This window comes from Cyprinodon variegatus, unplaced genomic scaffold, assembly GCF_000732505.1.
Source record: "Cyprinodon variegatus isolate N-32 unplaced genomic scaffold, C_variegatus-1.0 Scaffold2055, whole genome shotgun sequence".
NCBI classification, from domain to species: Eukaryota; Metazoa; Chordata; class Actinopteri; order Cyprinodontiformes; family Cyprinodontidae; genus Cyprinodon; species Cyprinodon variegatus.
Genome location: NW_015152508.1, coordinates 1 through 14,162, shown reverse-complemented (window position 1 = coordinate 14,162; position 14,162 = coordinate 1). Strand labels below are relative to the sequence as shown.

General features: G+C 39.9%; 1 protein-coding gene across 1 annotated transcript; it reads right to left on the bottom strand.

Annotated features, from left to right (window-relative positions):
- Positions 1–62: 62 nt before the first annotated feature.
- LOC107105089 (trinucleotide repeat-containing gene 18 protein-like) lies at positions 63–13,509 on the bottom strand (the record flags this gene model as incomplete). Its single annotated transcript, XM_015405206.1, has 8 exons — positions 63–3,210; positions 5,613–5,687; positions 5,769–6,005; positions 6,092–7,803; positions 12,283–12,426; positions 12,964–13,080; positions 13,200–13,308; positions 13,390–13,509. Coding segments are annotated over 8 exons (2,721 nt in total), but the record flags the coding sequence as incomplete, so codon positions are not given.
- Between the last annotated feature and the right edge of the window lie 653 nt (positions 13,510–14,162).

The window sequence follows — 14,162 nt, the reverse complement described above, 5'->3', positions numbered from 1 at the left end:
TTGGTGATTAGGGTTAGTTTTCCAGAAGAAAGTAAAAGAGCGTCATCTAACCCATGTCTGACTGATTTACAGGAAAGACAAATTTGGCCACCTAATTCTAAATTTTCTCTTTAAAGATAATAAAACAAATGGTTTGAAATGTTTTCTTTTTCCATTTTTAAGTCAGTTTTTCATGCCAGCCCGATCCCAGCAAAGACAGCGGGCAACGCCGTTCAATACAGCGACCTGCTGCTAGTATTTACGGATACATCTGATAGTTTTTAGTAAACTACATCTTAACGAAGGCAAAAAGAGAGAAAATGGGATTATTTCTCTGGAGGGAAGCAAAAAGAGGAGTTTGGCAAACAATCATTATAAGGCCTGGGAGAGAAAGGCCGCTTAAGCACTGGCGATCATTGAGCACGACATTCAACAGCCTCACTGAGAAATAAAAAGGACAAAAGAAAAACTTAGGCACAAAGAAAAAACTAAAATAATGAGCTGCTGTAAGAACCAGCAACCTGACAGACGTGGCTGCGTTTCTTTACCTGCATTAACAGGTTAGAAAAAGGGGAGTGATTGATGGGAGTAAATACTGGAGGAAGACAATACAAGACTCCCAGGCTTAGAGTCTCCTTATTCAAAGTGCGCTCATGTGGAAACGGGTGGTAGTTTAGAGGAAAGCATGTGATTGAAGAGAAACTTTCCCACAAAACATCAAGAAGGGGATTTTTTTTTTTTTTTAAAGAAATAAATTAAACACTAAACACAGGACATCTGAAGGTTGCAGACAAAATGAGAGAATGAAGGAAGGCAAGCTGTGGAGAATGAGTGTTTAAAATGGGGTTATGCTGATCGAATCGGTTTCAACAGCTGCGTGGAGGATATCAGCGCCGTGACCTTGATGAGGCTCGCACTGACTGCAGTGTTTAACAGAAATATTCCCATCGGCTGGGATTCCTGATCCCAACATTCCCACACATACAGTGAGATCAGGATGCCCCCCCATCCTGTAGGCATTGGCTGGTTTATAGGACAAGTAAGCAAGAGGGGAAAGTTCAATTGTTTCACATTTTAAAATACAAATAAAAATTTTAAATTTGATTCCTTTTCTTTGCATCTCAACAAAAACCTAAAATAGACTCTGTACAAGTGCTGTCTAATTTAATAATATATAATCTACTTTACTATAAGGCTCATTTGTTAGATTAAAACTAAAAAAATTATCAAATATTCTTTAGAATCGAAACATACTTTTTACTCCCACATTTCTGTATAGAAATTATTTAATATTCTAATCTTAATTGTGACATTTTCACCAGCTATACGTCAGAAACATCCACATTCTGTGTATTAATCTAGAGAATCAAGTTACTGAAATAAAACTTTTATCAATAATTTAATCAAATATAATTATCTAATTTGCAATGGAAAAGGGCAAGCAAATTAGGTGCCTGTATAAAAATATAATTTAAACATAAAATGTTTTTTATGCTTTAAGACTTATTAAAAAAGTGTCTTTTTTGTGTTTTATCCTATTTGTTTAGGTTAACATCTATTTGCCAAAACATACGAGGGCCAAAAGCTATAAAGCTAATTCAAAATATGGTTTTAAAATGACTTTTCAGTTAAGCTCTTCCTACAGATAGAATGACCTGCTTTGTAATGAAAACATGCAGTTTAGTTTTTAAAAACTAAAAAGATGGCCACCAATCTCTTTTAAGGCAATGCCACAGTTTGCAAGCAGATACTGTAAAGCAGCAGACTGCAGGCTAGTGACCAATCAGCTTAACGGAGCGGCATGCAATTACAACTAAAAGGCTAAATTTAGAGGAGCTAATCTTATCTTTTGCCGTTACAGAAAAAGTAACAATTGGACATATTTCTGCAATGGTTGGAAACATTGATTATTTTCTGTTTGTGTTACACACATCTTAGTTCATGTTTGGGGTTTCTGAAGAGAAACCTTGGTGTTTATCTTCAAGGTTAAACCAGGAGAATCTGGTACCAGCCAGTGCCTACTATCTGATGGCTGTATGGGAAATTCTTGCTGAATGTGGGAGCTAAAGAAATGGCTAAACGTGACAGAAGATCCTCAGACTGCAGCTGCATATCTGTCATAGTGTGTTTCTGGTGCGGATTTGTCCTCCAAACTGAGAACTTTAGAAAACGAGAAGTGCTTTTCATAGATACATTTCTTCCTCTCTCTTTAGCCTGAGTTAAACGAGGGAGTCGAATTTCAACAACACAGGGACGCTTTGCCCTGAGTTCCGATTGTCAGGGGTGGCGGGGATTGCTAAGGTTAAATAACACAAGTGTTTCTAAGTGCTTTCTGTTGGATTGCGCTGGTAGGAGTCTACCTCCGTCTTTCGGTGCATTTCTTTCTTTGCGTCTGTTGCTCCTGCTGTTCTGTACACAAATTCATAGGACTGTAACAGGACTGTAACATCACCACAGGAACATCATAATCACAACATCACACCAGCTTTTCCCCGCAGCTGTAGGGCGAACAGGCATGTGCCCTTCCTGTTTCATCATTCACAGTTCGTTAAAGCTTCTTTGCTGTTTACCTCTTCAGAAAAAAGTACTCTTGACATAAATCTATCACATGAAAATAAAACACTTAGATTTTCCTCTAGATACCTGTGTCTCTTACATTAGCGTAAGTATTTACATTGTGGTTGTGCACACGTGAGCATACATACTGTATGTGTCTGTTTCTGCAGGGGAGATATTTACACGCAATAGGAAGTATTTATGTCTTTTCCCTGTGAGTAGAGAAGGAAATAAAATCTGTGTGTGCAAATGCTTCTGGAGACAGCTGATTTTGTTTTTTAATACTGTCTGTAGTGTCTCCCGTCTCCATAGTTAGCGCTGTCCTCGACAGTCTCTTTGAAGTGTATCAGGGTTTGTGAGCAGTTCATGTCACGGTTCTAAATCAGGAATATTAAAATCAGTGATCAGACCACAGATTGGTCGGAACTCCTCGTGAGGTCGTGTCATGATTTGGTTTCAGTAGCTCGGTTAGCAGATGACCGGAACGCCGTCCGTGTTGAAGATCATTCCGGTCGTGGGTTCGTAGGTGCCGGCCAGGTAGTAGAGGTCCTCGCTGTCGGCATAGCGGCGGGTGTGGATCATCTGCTCGTACTCCTCCACGCTCACAACCAGACACTTGTGACTGATGGTCTGCACGTCGTTCTCGTCGCTGTGAGACGACTGGTAGAGGGCGCGCTGTGGTACAGAAAGAGGCTTTTTATTGAGGTGGACGGGACAGGAAAATACGAGGCATCTATCTGTTGCTCATACGGTGCAGTTCAGACCACATTTATACACACTAAGTTCTTAATTTCCATCATTTAGGAAAATGTAAAACCTCTAATAGTTTTTAGTTTAAACAGATTCCCTTAGTGGTTATGATTAGACCCTTCAGAACTTTCTAGATCATTATCGTCACCCACTAATCACGGATTAATCAAGCCTGTTTTACAGTTATCAAGTTCCTGGATGCCTTTGGAAGTGAATTAGGCCCAAAGCATCACAGGTCCACCATTGTACTTAACTGTTAGAAGGGTTTCTCCCACATTTTAATCTATTTTTCAGTACCCAACCTGGAGGCATAAAGCTTCAGGTCTAATCTCTGTAGAGTTTGGCAAATTTCACACTTAACCTTTTAATGTTTTGCCATCCAGCTTTTTAAAAACTTCTTTAAAATAATTGAAAAGTTTAGGTTAGGTTTACCCCTCTGAGCAAGAACTAGGGAGTAGTTGTTTTCTTGCTTATGATAATATTAAATATTCCCCTAATTGAGGACATGTCTATTTGCCGTTTCTATTTTGAAGAGCAATTAAGAGAACCTGATGAATTAGCTGCTAGAGATTCACAGAATTCCTGATCAACTCCAAAAAATTGTAGTATCCTTTCCAATTGGAAATAGTTGGTATATTTCAAAACTGTTTTTGTGCCTATGTTACACACATCTTCACAAGAGGCAACATTATCGAGTGAAATTAGGGCCAAAAAAAAAAACAAAAAAAAAAACTTTTAAATAAAAAAAGAAAAAAAAAGTGTGTTTAACATAATGTAACTTAGAACACAAAGAAAAACTGCTTTTCAGATTACATTTTTTCAAAACTTGCAATTCGTTTTTACTTTGCAGAAATCTTCTTTAAAAAAAAAGAGATTTGAACAAACTTATTTTTCAGGTTTCAATTTTTTTAACATGTTTTTTTTTTATTTTTTTCAACAACAAAAAAAAGGGGGGGGGGGTTGACCCAATTATGGACCCAATTTGGCTCCATACATTATTCAACACATACGGCACCACAAATCCAAAACTAAAAAGGGAGATATAATTATCCGAAAACATAAAATGCCATTACACAGAGATGCAATAACCAATAAATGTGTTACTTGTGTATTTTTTTGGCCACCAGTCTCACATGGTACTTGGTCAGCTGCTTTCATAAAGGAACATACGTACATTTATAATGCTAAACTGTTTTAACAAATCAGTTTTCTGCCCTCAAGAATACTAAATACATCATTTTAGAAAATATTTGTCTCAGATAGAACAGAGAGAAAATAAAATCTAGGCAGCAATTTGAAGATCTATAATGTTTAGAAGCACAAAAAGAGAGGCACATCTGACAACACCGATGTCAGCTGAAACAATGGAAAAGACAGAAGAAAGAAAGCAGCTCATGGTGAGAAGGACAAACTGTGGAGGTTAAGGAAGAAAACTTTTGTTTGACAAATAAAGTCAAAGCTTGAAGAAATTAGACTAAAGTAATGATATAAAATAAAGGAAATAAAAAACGTTCTTAAACCTTTAATTCACAAATCTGCAAAAGTGCATGATGAGACAAATACTTAACCTAAATGAAATCAATGATTAAAACAACTGAGTCTTAAGCTAACTGCCTTGCATTCAAACAAATGAGAGAGATGAGAGTTTAATGAAGAATTGAGGCATTTGTGTTTGGATTCGCATTTACAAAAGGACAGAAAGACTGTGATAGGGTCAGCATCATGAACATCACTGGGGAGGGAATCATGTTGGAGACTATCAGTCATTTTTTAAGATAATGTAACACTGATTAAGCCTAGTATTTCAATATTTATATGCTTACTGACTAATACTGGATTGGGAATAGGCTTTAGTAATTGTTTATTCTTAAATGATGGATTATAGCAGTGGTTCCCAAAGATTTTCTTCTGGGCCCCCCTTTGGATTACAATAAGATGTCCACGCCCCCCCCCTTCACTCATACCGCTTTCCGCGCCCCCCCTGCAATGGCATTGCGCCCCCCCTAGGGGGCGCGCCCCACACTTTGGGAACCACTGGATTATAGTATGGATAATACTTCTTGTTTGATTATGATAGACATGTTTGATCTGGTCAATTCTCTTAACCTGATTTCATTTGTCTTTATGAACACTTTAAAATTAATTGAAATGCCTAGCTGAAAAAATTTTTTTTTTTCTATTTCTATTAAATTTGTTTCTTTTGGTGTTTTTAAGGTGGTTATTTTAGCTTTAGCCCTACGACTGCTACCTTTTTTTTCTTTTGGTAACACCATACGATAAAAATGTAATACCACATTAAGAGCTACACGTGTTCATGTCCCTCTCACCTCCATGAAGTCTTTCCTCTGGATGGACGAGTGCAGAGCTGCTGGTAAAGACTGACCACACATCTGATCCCAGTTCTGGAGGCAAAAAACAAACTTTTAATATCAGATCACTAATTTATAAGTTTGATCTTTAAAAAGTTTCAAAAGGACAAAAACCTTCTTATCGGTGAGTTTCTTGCCGGGGTTGGTCTCCTCTGGATGGTAGAACCAGTTGACCCGGACCACCATGTTGCTTCCCCAGGACTCCCACATGCTCTGGATGCGCCCAATGAAGGGCAGGTTGGGCCGTCCGGCAGACAGAAACACGGCGCAGTCCCCGATGCGGATCATCTCTCGGCCGCGCATGATGGCCTTGTAGAAGAGCTTCTTGGCCTTCCCCTTCATGCCGCGTCTCTGGAGAACCAAAGTAAAAGGCGACATTTGCGTGAATCCGGCAGGAAGGGTCACCTGGTCAAGTCTGTGAGGTTTCCCCTTCTCACCTGAGTGGGTTTCCCAAACCACTTCCACAGCTGTCTGGCTGGAAGGAAAGCAGAAATCTTGGGCCTGTTCTCCACACTGGGAAGCCGTTGACGTTTAGCCAGCTCCTTGGTGGTGGGGAGGTGGACTCCCTCCCTCCTCTTGGGCCTCCCTGCCTTCCCCTCCCCGCCGCTCGGTTTGGGTTTCGGCGGACGGCCCCTCTGCCCAGAGCCCTTCCCTGTGGCCGGTTTGGCTGGCGTACTGGGAGCAGGAACGGGGGTAACCGGTGGAGTTGATGGGGAGGGGGAGTTTGAGCGGGAGGATGATTGTTCCTCCTCTACTTTCACTTCCACCTCCTTCTTCACCTCCTCTTCCTCCTCTTTCACGTCTTCTTTCAGCTGGTCCTGGGTTGAAGCTTTCTGGGCGGGGCCGGGTGGAGGCGTAGGGGTCCTCTCCTCATCCGAGCTGCAGGATGAGTCGTCAGTAGATGACGACGACGATGAGGAGGATGAAGATGATGATGATGAGGACGAACCGGAGCAGGATGAAGAAGAAGAGGAGCAGCTAGAGGTGCATTTCTTCTTCACCTTTCCGTTTTCACCTTCTTCGTCTGAATCAGAGCTGCTGCTGCTCTGAGATTCCTCTTTCACCTTCCTCTCCTCCCTCTTCTCCAGCTCCTTTCGTTCTTCTTTCTTAGCCTTTTCCCGCCCGTCCGTCTCTTTGCCTCTGACGCCACTTCCCCGACTCTCCAGCTTCTCCTTAGCCAGGATCGGGGTCTTGTAGGCAGACTCCCTCTCTGGCAGACTGGTCGCCCTCTCAGGGGCTCTCATTTTAGCTTTGAGTAGCTTCTGATTCGCTGTGGAAGTGGTAATAGGGGTGTGGTCTCGTCTGATTCCCCGCCCCTCCAGTAACATTAAAGCCTTGGTTTTTTTGGTTTTTGGCGAGGTGACGCCTTCGTGGTCGAGCTTCACGAGCGGCTCTGCAGACAAACACTTCCTCTGTCCAGAGATGGACTTGGGCCTTGGGAGGGGTCTGGAGGACATCTGCTCTGATGGGATCTTCAGCTTGGGTTTGGAGGCAGCTGTGGGTGACAGCGAGGATGACGGCCTGGCGGTGAGGGAAGAGCCTGATTTGCCGCTAGTTACCCTGGAGATGGGGCTGGGCAGCAGTCCGGAGCTGAGGCCAGATCTGGAGCTGCTCTGATGATCTGAGGAGGATTTTATTTTGGATGAGGAGGCAGGTCTGGGTGTGGAGGCAGCGTTGGGTTTGGGTGCAGAGGACGAAACGCTCAACGCAGGCCTGGGCACAGACCTGCTGGTGGGACTGATGGAGCTGCTGCTCTCCCGCTCTCTGCGCTGGCTATTATAAGAGCAAAGGTTGGGCTCACTGTACAGGTCCACAGTCAGAACCTTCCCATAGGTGGAGGGATAGAGGGAGGAGGGGAGGGCTCGGGATGTTTTAGAAACAGGAGACTGGGCAGAGCTGCTCTTCCTTGGCACCGGACTGGGAAGTGTGGGGCTGCTTGAGGAGGAAGTGCCAGAGTTCTTCCGTTCAGATTTCTCCTGCGTCCCAATTGTCGGCCGAGACGCAGGGCGGGGCTTTTCCTGAGCAGGTTTCTGGACAGAGGAGGTCCGGTCCTGGGCAGGTTTAGCTGGAGCTTTAGGTCGCTCAGTGGACTGGGAGGGAGAAGGAAGAAGATCGGCTTTCTCCCGTACTTCCTGATTAACGGATGTCTCTGAGATGCAGGAAAGAAAAAGGAGTTTTTAATCAAATAATCTGTATCTTTTGTGATCAATTAGACATTATTGCACAATTTACTATGCATTTTTTGTTCAGTACAGGTGTCTGATTGTATCAGGATTTTCAAGTACAAAAATGTCACACTGATGATGTAGAGATCTCAAAAACTCATGTATCAAATATGATACAAAAGTGAATCAGAAGCATTTATTATGCTCCACGGCACATTGAGGTCAGATATTTTCATTCACCATAAGGTTATACAAGTTTAAAGGACAAAATTTTACACTACATGTACACACTAAACATCCCACAAAAATTCTCATCCCACAAAAAAAAAAAAAAAAAAAAAAAAAAAAAAAAAAAAAAAAAAAAGGACAAATTTGCACAAAGGACTAAAAAAGTTAAATACTTTAATTAGGATGGTTGGCCTCCGAATGACCTAAAAATTATCTTAAAAATCTCTGAATCAAAAGTATCACAAACATTTGTTTTAACGAAACCACTTTTTTCAAAGTGGGTGGGGCGTCAGCTTCACGCTCACTGAATTGTGCGCGTGGGACGTGACACATAATATTTACGCTACATGTTAGCGCATAGTGCAAAATAGCCTCCTTTAGCTACATAAGGTCATGGTACATGACAATAGGTGACAAAAATGCACCTGTGGAGCATACTATATGGTTGTGGTTCACTTTTGTCGCCATATGCAATCATCCAGCAAATTTTACTAAAAAAATAAACAAACAAATAAATTGATTTATTCATCAAACCAGAAGCTTTTATCAAACACAGAGTGTCTCATGTTCCATTAATGTTAAGAGATGAAAGAGAAAAAAAGAACTGTTTTAGACCAAAACAGAAACTCCCAAAAATGAAGGTTATTTTATGAATCAAGGCTTTTTCTATTTACAGATTCTTTTCTACATAACTCTGAAAAGCATCTTAAAAAGAAATCTCAAACCACAAAAAAACCCACAAATGTACTTTAAAATAGATAAATGTGTGGCCTTGTTGCTAAAAGTTTTGAACCTCTCTTCTAGAACCAACCTCTGCTGTAAACACAGCTGCATGTCTACATACCTAAAATTGTATCTGGACCTCTTTTTTTTGGCAGACTAGCAATATATGCTTTTTGTTGCTGCTTTTGGTTTACATGTAAAACACAATGGAAGCACAAATGTTCAGCTTTTCCATTCCTTTAAATTTTATAAACCTTTTTTTTATTTCGTCCACTTTATCATAAGAGCCGATACTGTTCTGTTCCCATATTGAAGTCTGTGATTCTATTGCAGGGTTCTACGGACCTTCTACAGTGTTGCTAACGGAGGCTAAAATGATAAACATGATAAAGAAATACCAGTTTTAGAAGCTTTAGCAGTTGTTTTCAGTAAATAAATGCATTTTAAACATCCACTGCACTTTAATTTAGATAGCTTCTGTCCAAACTTTATTTATTCATCTTATAGTAAAACCCATCTGTATATATGCTATTGTACATAACTGTAAAAACATGTTTTATAGTAATATTCACCTGTATATTATATTCAGTACATATCCAGCTGTAAATTAAGTTCATAAGACTAGTGATCTATATATTATATTCGTTGTTTATAATGGTATTCATCTCTATACTTATTCAGTAGAAACCCATGTCCTGTATTTATGGAATCATTATTTATCCTGTACTTGCTGCTATTGCACTTCTGGTTAGACCTAAACTGCATTTCGTTGCCTTGTACCTGTACCTGTGTAATGACAATAAAGTTGATTCTAATCCGATCTAATCATTTCCACAGCAGAAGGACAGCAGAAGAACCAGTGATGTTTTAGATTGATTTTTCTAGTTCTTAGCTTAGGAACTATGTGCTTTTATCGATAATGTTCCACAAATTTAACACCCAATAGAAGATAATCCATGCTTTCTCACCTAAAAAGTAAATGTTAGTTTGTTAAAAAAGGCAACAAATGCTTTTAGCTGCATCCAGGACAAAGTGGCTCCTTGGATTTTAAAGGTTCTAATGTATCAAAAGATCAAAAGTTTTTTTAGCTGTATGAATATTTTTGCACGGACCCATTTCCTTGATGTGCTGACATTTTATTTCTGTGGCTTCATGAGCGTTTTTTTTTTTTGTTTTTTTTTCCACCGCAGTTCAAGGAAGACAAATCAGCAAGAAACCATCTCTGAAATGAAAACATTACATTGCAGAAGTGCTTACTCGGCCCAATAATGACCAGGGTCAGCAAATTCGTACAAGCAATGTGTCCCAGATTACAGCTTCTGGTTTAGACTTTGAGCTTCACAGAACAACAAAGCAAGAATGAACTGAAATCAAATGTGACGGACAGTCGGGATGAAATATGAGACGTCTGATACTGGAGATTTTTCTGGCTAGAGTTTGGGAATTATATGAAATACAAAACAACACTTTTAACACAGTTAAGGTTTTATGAACACCAATACCTACTCCCCTCCTGGTGCACAATAACGGCAGCAAGGTGGGAAAAAATGCTCATTATTCATTTTACTTACTGGATAAATAATAATATGTAAACAAAAAATGACCGACAATATAGAAGCTGATACATCATGCATATATGCAACTTGCTCACTTTTTATTCTGGTTTGATGATGTCTTTGAAAATGATTTTTTGGAACATCGTCACTACCCGATCCTTCCCATCAGCTCAATTGCGCATGTGCAACCAGATGTACATCCATGTTTCCCAAAATAATGTAGTTATGGTACTAAAATTACTTATTTATAACATTCATTCAGTAAAGAATGCTAATACACATCTTTGAAAAATGGTTAATGATTTCTTTTGAGACAATTTGATGCTTTTTACAATTTCTCTGTTAAACTGCTTGTCTGACGTCATCGTCTGACATGCTCAGAGAGGTCCGCCAAAATATGATTCAACCATGTTTATCTGCATTTTAGTTGTTTCTTTCTTTAGTTACGCACTATATACCATAAGTTTAACACAAAAGGAAAACATAAAACTCAAAAAGACTAGATTTATGATTAAATCCAAAAATTTAGCTCCCGGAAGTAGCATAGGATCCCATTTCCGGTGCATAAAAGTGGCTCCTTTGATTTAAGGTGATAAAATAGAAAGGATTTTAAGGCAGTTATTTTCTCAGCAAATACATTATTAACCTTAAATACATTATATTTTATTGCGCTTTCTATTTTCAGGGAGGGAAAAATGTAATTTAAGTCTTTTTTTACAAAATAAAATCGGGGGCGACCTGGATGTATATCTGATTGCGAATACGCAAATGAGCAGATTGTATGGATCATGCCTCTGGGACGTATCTGATAGTGACAAGTATTTACAAGTGCTGTGCTCTAAAAGACAGAAAAAGAGATGGTGGTGGTCAACAGCCCCTAGTGGTCTGGAGCAGCTTTTTGCCTGTTAGCATGGTCTATGTATGTGTTAGCTTGGCCGGCCAGACTGAGCTACAGAGGGCGCAAGTCAGGCTGCTAAGGCTCAACACTCTCCAGACTAAAACTGATTGGACCAATCACAGCATAGGAGAAGGGGCCCATAATACAACAACGCTCTTCTTTAGGCTTAACAGTCAAGATTGTAGCTCAAACAGAGGGATGCTTTAATGAGGCCCTTTATTATGCCCAGATAATGCCCATTTACATAGTTACATCTTAACAACTGGGTGCTGTAAGAGCTTTTTTTATTTTTAAAAGACTTTATCTGATTGACTCTAAACTGTTTCTACTGACTCTGTTAGTTCCGCCTCTGAAATCAGGCTCTACCAGCTTCTTTCCCGACTGATATGTGGAGTAAACTGCCATGGTCAGTCTAGCTCACCAGGCCCAGTTATTTGCAGCGCGTTTGCACTTTGCATCTCTCGTTTTCTGTACTGGCAAAATTTCTCCTTTGCAGTATTTTTCCTTTATATTCCTTTGTTTGTTTTCCTTTTAAATTTTGCGTCATGTTCATGTCTTTCCGGCGCCTTTGTGCTTTGCGACCTGACAGATCAATAATAATTATTTTAGCTCATTCTGATTTATTTTTGATAAATATTTAAGCAAGAATTATTTAGAACATCCAGTTCTTCTGTTGTCTATTTGAAATGCATTCATTTCTGTGTTTTGAGTAGAAAAAAAAAAGCAATCGATGTTAAACAAAGATTTTAATATTAGATTTTACCAAGAAAAAGGGATTTATTATAGAGCGAGCAGCTTAAACCTATTTCAGTGTTGCACCTTAACCCTGTCCGGGTGCTAAAAGCTCAAAGGAATAAAAAATTAGCATCTTTGTTGTGACACTTTAAGACTTTAGTTTTTAAAGCTTAGCTGACTTCTTCCTTCAGTAACTACTTCCATGATGAAGGGTGTTATTGTGAGACTGACCTAAAAGGAACTGGGTCTTTTTTTTAATGAAAATGGGATCTGGTCACAGATCAAACGACCCCCCATATAACACCGAAAGCTCCAAATCTTACCTGGTTTTGGTTTGGGCTTGCGACCCGGTTTCCCTTTGATCCTTGGTGTGGTCTCCTCTGGCTTCGCTCCTGCCTCTTTGCTGCATTTGCGCACCCTCCTTCTGGAGGGCCCAGCCACCAGCAGCGCCGGGGAGGGCTCTGCGCCTGAACAAAAAACAACAAAAACAGAATTATTCCTTCTGATTTCAACAATTCAAAGTGAGCACTTCTTGCAGTATGTACAGTTAAACTAAGAAATAAAAAGCACCCCTGGATAAAAACAGCATGATGTTGTGTTTCAATCTGCACCGTTTAGCCTCCTGACTGAGTCGATATGTTTTCAAAATTTTATGTAGAGCTTGTTCTCCCATGAAAACATGTTGGAAACACTTTGATTTTAAGATTTAAGAGTAATTCAGCCTCTGATGGGAGGAAACCAACAACTTAGATGTAAAAAAAGAAAAATGTCCTCAGTAGATATTAACAGCCTCTAAACCTCATCATTTCTTCAGGGTGTAGCTGCTAGGAAAATGTGTGCAGACCCCAGCAGCAGGATCAATGCTGCCTTTGAATATCTGGGTAGTGAGCACAATCTAAAATCCGAGATCAACATCAGAGTGTGGAAACTCAGTGAGAGGCAAGTTAGTTTGGGTTTTAGGAGCATATTTGTGTTTTCTGCCGATTACTGAGTGTTTTGCTCACAGTGGATCTTGTAATCCGGTGGCAGCAGCCTGATGTGGGACAGAGGGATGCGTCCGGTGTCACCGTCGTCAAACTCCACCGTGATCAGATCGTCGTTCTCGTCGATATCTGCGCTTCCTGTTTGAGAGAACATGAAAATTCCAAATTTTTAACATTCTGGCGCATCATTGATGGTTGATTTCAGCTCCATGAACCGTCTGTTGGAAATACAGGCTGTGTGTGCTTTACTGTCGCACCGTTAACGACAGTTCCTGGGTAAAGGCAGCGGTACTGCTGACTCCAGTAGGCGGCAATCCGGGTGCCCTCAGGGAGATAACGCACCGATGGAGGCTTCACATCGATTATCTGTAAACAGAAAATCAATTATTCTCAAACACTCTCTTATTTTCTAGACAGACGTGTGTAAAGGAGTAGCAGGTAACTTACAGCCTCCTGGAGCAGTTGTTCCAAGCAGTAGATGTGCGGCCGGTTGCCTCTCTCCCCCTCCACCACCACGCTGTATCTGAAGGGAGAAAATGTAGGAAAAAATAAGGGAGGTTCAGAAAGCTTAGGGTCAGTGTGTCAGAACCTCAGCTCACTCTGAGATGATGCCTTTTGGCAAAGAGATCCAAGTTCTTATCTCAGTTCTGACAGTTCTAATGGATACCAGGCAGCAAAGGGTGTTTTTTTTTTTTATATATTTAAATTGGGCTATAAATACATCTGGTCTGGAGGAAGCATCAGACGGACAGCAGCTGACAAGTTTAGCCAAATAAGCTAGAGGGAGAAAAATGTGGAAAATTTTTCTGATTTGATTTTTTAAATCTTCCTTCTTTTTTTTATTAAGCAGAAGCAAAAACATTATGAAAAAATTTTTTTTTAAATTTATTGTAGTTTAATCTGATACATTAATAAAGGTTGTATGTAATTTTAAAAATGAAGGAAATCTGAAAAGTGCGGCTGGCATTTGTATTAAGCACCCATTTACTCTCATACCTCTTAACCACATGTCAAACTCAAGGCCTGCAGCCATAAAGTAAAGACATATGTTCCTTTAAAATGTATAAGGTGATTAAAAATGTAAAAAAATAAATGGGAACAAAGCATAAAACCAAAGCGGTGTGCGTTTGTAACTTCATGAAATCCAGTTCAATTTATACAGCTCAAAATGGAGCTTTTAAAGACTTGATGATGCAAATGATCTTTTAGTCATTTTCAGT